General features: G+C 42.7%; 1 protein-coding gene across 1 annotated transcript in view; it reads right to left on the bottom strand.

Moving 5' to 3' along the window:
- The window catches only part of LOC113823794 (glutamate receptor ionotropic, kainate 2-like), a 102997-nt gene that overhangs the window by 15710 nt on the left and 82287 nt on the right, over positions 1-5000 (bottom strand). Inside the window, exon 7 of the mRNA XM_070125421.1 lies at positions 4316-4473. Coding sequence (XP_069981522.1) covers positions 4316-4473 — 158 coding nt within the window. The remainder of the gene's footprint in view (positions 1-4315; positions 4474-5000) is intronic.

The following is a 5000-nucleotide window of genomic DNA, read 5'->3' as shown; positions in this document are numbered from 1 at the left end:
GATATTATTGTCATTATCAATTTCATTATTATCACTACAATTGCTAATATTACTACTCTTGTCATTATGATTATTGTTATCCCATTCATCATTATTATTTTATCATCATTACCATCATTATCATTGTTATTATTGTTTTTATCATTATTACTGGCATCATTATTGTTATTATCATTATCATAATTTGTATGGTCATCATCGTTTAAATAATTATTTTGATTATTGCTATATTAATAATGATAATATTATCATTACTATGATTAATGTTATTGTGCTTATGGTTATCCTTATCAATATCATTATTATTATCATTATCATTATTGTAGTAGTTGTTGTTATTATTACTATTATCATAATTATTATTATTTGTTTTTATCATCATTACCATCATTATCATCGTTATCACTAATGATAATAATAATAATATCATTATTATTATCATTATTCTTATTAGTATTATCATTATCATTATTATTATTATTATTATTATTATTATTATTATTATTATTATTATTATTATTATTATTATTATTATTATCAGTATTATTGTTATTTTTATTATTATTATTATTATTATTATTATTATTATTATTATTATTATTATTATTATTATTATTATCATTGTTATTGTTGTTGTTGCTGTTATTATTATAATCATTATTATTATTATTATTACTATTACTATTGTTGTTGCTTTAATGTTTTGCTGTTGTTACGTTTGCTACCATCATTATAATTAATATAACAATTTATTTATCAAATTAATAATAATACATCGGCTGTGCTAAGCGTTTTTATCAATTTATTTATTCATTTATTTATTCATTTTTCACGACTGCGACTCCTCATAGATTCTTGAAATTCTCAGGAATAAAACTCTCGTTACTAGGTTTGGCTTAGAGCCTAATATCCCCCCTTCCTCCCCGCTCTCCCCTCCTTTCCCCTCTCCTCCCTTTCCCCTCTCCTCCCATTCCCCTCTCCTCCCTTAACCCTCTCCTCCCTTTCCCCTCTCCTCCCATTCCCCTCTCCTCCCTTTCCCCTCTCCTCCCTTTCCCCTCTCCTCCCTTAAACCTCTCCTCCCTTCCCCTTCCTTCCCCTACCTTGTGACGCCCCCCCCCCTCTTTGCGTCGGACCCGGTACATCCTTATTCCTTCTCTGGCTCCCCTCTCTCTTCTCTTCTCCCCTCATCGCCCTCGTCCCCCTCCTTCTTCTCCCCTCACTCATAATTCCCCTCCTCCTCCCTCTCCTACGCTTCACTTGGCTCCCCCTCTCCCCCCCTCCCTTTTTCTTCTTCTTCTTCTTCTTCTTCTTCTTCTTCTTCTTCTTCTCCCCTCAGCCGGGTTCCCCTCTTTCTCCTCCCCTCTCCGTGGTTCCCTTCCTTTTCCTCCCTATTTATTACCTCCCCAATCTCTCCACACCTTCTCTTCTCCTCTCCTTTTCCCTCTCCCTCTCTTCTCTTCTCCCTGGTTCCTCTCTCTCTCTTTGGTTCCCCTCTCTCTTCCCCTTCCTCTCCTCTCCTCGCTTCGGCTCCCCTCCCTCTCCCCTCTCCGTTTCTCTCTCCCTCTCTTCTCTTCTCCCTGGTTCCTCTCTCTCTCTCTCTTTGGTTCCCCTCTCTCTTCCCCTTCCTCTCCTCTCCCCACTTCGGCTCCCCTCCCTCTCCCCTCTCCGTTTCTCTCTCCCTCTCTTCTCTTCTCCCTGGTTGCTCTCTCTCTCCTTGGTTCCCCTCTCTCTTCCCCTTCCTCTCCTCTCCTCACTTCGGCTCCCCTCCCTCTCCCCTCTCCGTTTCTCTCTCCCTCTCTTCTCTTCTCCCTGGTTCCTCTCTCTCTCTCTTTGGTTCCCCTCTCTCTTCCCCTTCCTCTCCTCTCCTCACTTCGGCTCCCCTCCCTCTCCCCTCTCCGTTTCTCTCTCCCTCTCTTCTCTTCTCCCTGGTTCCTCTCTCTCTCCTTGGTTCCCCTCTCTCTTCCCCTTCCTCTCCTCACTTCGGCTCCCCTCCCTCTCCCCTCTCCGTTTCTCTCTCCCTCTCTTCTCTTCTCCCTGGTTCCTCTCTCTCTCTTTTGGTTCCCCTCTCTCTTCCCCTTCCTCTCCTCTCCTCGCTTCGGCTCCCCTCCCTCTCCCCTCTCCGTTTCTCTCTCCCTCTCTTCTCTTCTCCCTGGTTCCTCTCTCTCTCTTTGGTTCCCCTCTCTCTTCCCCTTCCTCTCCTCTCCCCACTTCGGCTCCCCTCCCTCTCCTCCCCTCGCTTCGGCTCCCCTCCCTCTCCTCCCCTCGCTTCGGCTCCCCTCCCTCTCCTCCCCTCGCTTCGGCTCCCCTCCCTCTCCTCCCTTCGCCCGGGCTAAGAAAGAAAACGCTGTCGGCTTAGACGTGACATAGGACTGAATTATAAGTGGCACTCTACTGGCATTCGTTCCTCTCTCCCTTCTCCCTCATCCTGGCTCTCCTCCCTCTTCTCCCCTCTCCCTAAATCCCTCCCATCTCGTCCTCTCTCTTTTGATTCCCTCGCCTTGGTTTTCCTCCTTCTCGCCTCTCACTCCTTCTCCCCTCACCCTGGTCCCCTCCCTCTCCCCCCTCACCCTGATCCCCTCCATTTCCCCCTCATTATGACTTCCCCTTCTCCCCTCCCCCCTGATCTCCCCCATTCTCCCCTCACTCTGACCCTCTTCCCTTCTCCCCTCACCCTGATCCACTCCCTTCTCCCCTCATTCTGGCTCCCCTCCTCTCCTCCCCTCCACCGTCCCCTCCCTCCTTCTCCCTTTACCCTCACACCCCCTCCTTCTTCTCCCCTCCCCCTTACACCCTCCCTCTTCTCCCCTCGCTCTGATCCCCTCCATTCTCCCCTCATCCTGTCTCCCCCAACTCCCCTCGCCCTGACACCCCCTCCTCTTCTCCCCTCTCCCTGATCTCCCCCTCCTCTCTTCCCCTTCGCCTCGCAAGACCTCCCGAAGGCAAGCGAAGGCCTCGAGTGCCAGGACAGGTCACAGGTTAAAGGTCAGGGCCAAATTAGTACGGGTATCTCTGCCTCACCGCGCGGGTTATTTTTAGGGCAAGTGTGATTTTGATGCCCGAGTGTTGTACCGTTAAGATTTTAGGCATATATAAGTAAGAGGCAAAGTTGAAAGAGCAACGGAGAGAAAGATAAAAAGAGGAGAGCTAGAGAGCGAAATTGTCTAAGAGAGAGCGACAGAGTGAGAGGGGGGAGGGAGAGAGAGAGGGGAAAGAGAGAGAGAGAGGGGAAAGAGAGAGAGAGAGAGAGAGGGGAAAGAGAGAGAGAGAGGGGAAAGAGAGAGTGAGAGGGGAAAGAGAGAGAGAGAGGGGAAAGAGAGAGAGAGAGGGGAAAGAGAGAGAGAGGTGAAAGAGAGAGAGAGGTGAAAGAGAGAGAGAGAGAGAGAGAGAGAGAGAGAGAGAGAGAGAGAGAGAGAGAAACAGAGACAGAGAGAGAGAGAGAGAAACTGTTGTTTTTCATTCTGGTTCACTTGATATACTTCACTTAATAACGATATGAAAAAATACATAACAATATACGAAATGTAAAAGTACATAATTGCCATACAAACCAGTGCCGAACGATATAGAAAATTTCGTCAAAAATTGTATTGGTTCTTGTAAAGCGAAGCATATTGATACAGCCCTGTATATGTTTAACCATCCAATGAAACATTACCTCATGAAAATGTACTAAAATTGTGTTAATCATCCACCATTTGTTAAACTGTACATAATTACAGTATGTACGTCGATATCAGACAGAATCGACAGAACCAACAGAAGAATTCCAATAAAAATGAATAAACAAATGAACAGATAAAGACACAAACTGATAAAATGAACTTATCACTTCATTAATCAACTCATCAACAAATAGAGAAACAATAGATAAATAAGAAAAATAAATGAGTAGATAACTGAATAAATTGACTCATCAACCAATGAATCTACCATGAATAAATTGACTCATCAACCAATTAATCTACCATGAATGAATTGACTCATCAACCAATTAATCTACCATGAATAAATTGACTCATCAACCAATTAATCTACCATGAATAAATTGACTCATCAACCAATTAATCTACCATGAATAAATTGACTCATCAACCAATTAATCTACCATGAATAAATTGACTCATCAACCAATTAATCTACCATGAATAAATTGACTCATCAACCAATTAATCTACCATGAATAAATTGACTCATCAACCAATTAATCTACCATGAATAAATTGACTCATCAACCAATTAATCTACCATGAATAAATTGACTCATCAACCAATTAATCTACCATGAATAAATTGACTCATCAACCAATTAATCTACCATGAATAAATTGACTCATCAACCAAGCTGCCCCTCACCTTCATGCGCCATTCGTACATGAACTTCCTGGCTTCTCCTCGCTCGGGATCGACCAACCGCACAGCTGTGATGTTGGTGCCGCTGTACTTGAAGTCTTGAAGGTCGACCAAGTGCAAGTCCTTAGGAGAAGTGATGGGTGTTTACTTAAGTGATGGTGGTGGTGGTGGTAATGATGAGAAAAAGTGTTCATAAAGGTGATGATGGTGTAATGATGAGAAAAAGTGTTCATAAAGGTGATGATGGTGTAATGATGGAAAATATGGTGTTTATGTGTGATGGTAATGAAAAAGTGTTCATAAAAGTGATGATGGTGTAATGATGGAAAATATGGTGTTTATGTGTGATGGTGGTAATGATGAAAAAAATGTTCATAAAAGTTATGATGGTGTAATGATGGAAAATAAAGTATTTATATAAGTGATGGTAATGAAAAAGTGTTCATAAAAGTGATGATGGTGTAATGATGGAAAGATAAGGTTTTTATATAAGTGATGGTGGTGATGATAAGGAAAGGTGTTCATAAAAGTGATGATGGTGCAATGATGGAAAGATGGGGTGTTTACTTAAGTGATGGTGGTGGTGGTGGTAATGATGAGAAAAAAGTGTTCATAAAGGTGATGATGGTGCAATGATGAGAAAAAGTGTT

This window comes from Penaeus vannamei, chromosome 1, assembly GCF_042767895.1.
Source record: "Penaeus vannamei isolate JL-2024 chromosome 1, ASM4276789v1, whole genome shotgun sequence".
Classification (NCBI taxonomy): Eukaryota; Metazoa; Arthropoda; class Malacostraca; order Decapoda; family Penaeidae; genus Penaeus; species Penaeus vannamei.
Note: the sequence above shows the minus strand (reverse complement) of the source record. Positions and strands in the feature narration are given on the sequence as shown.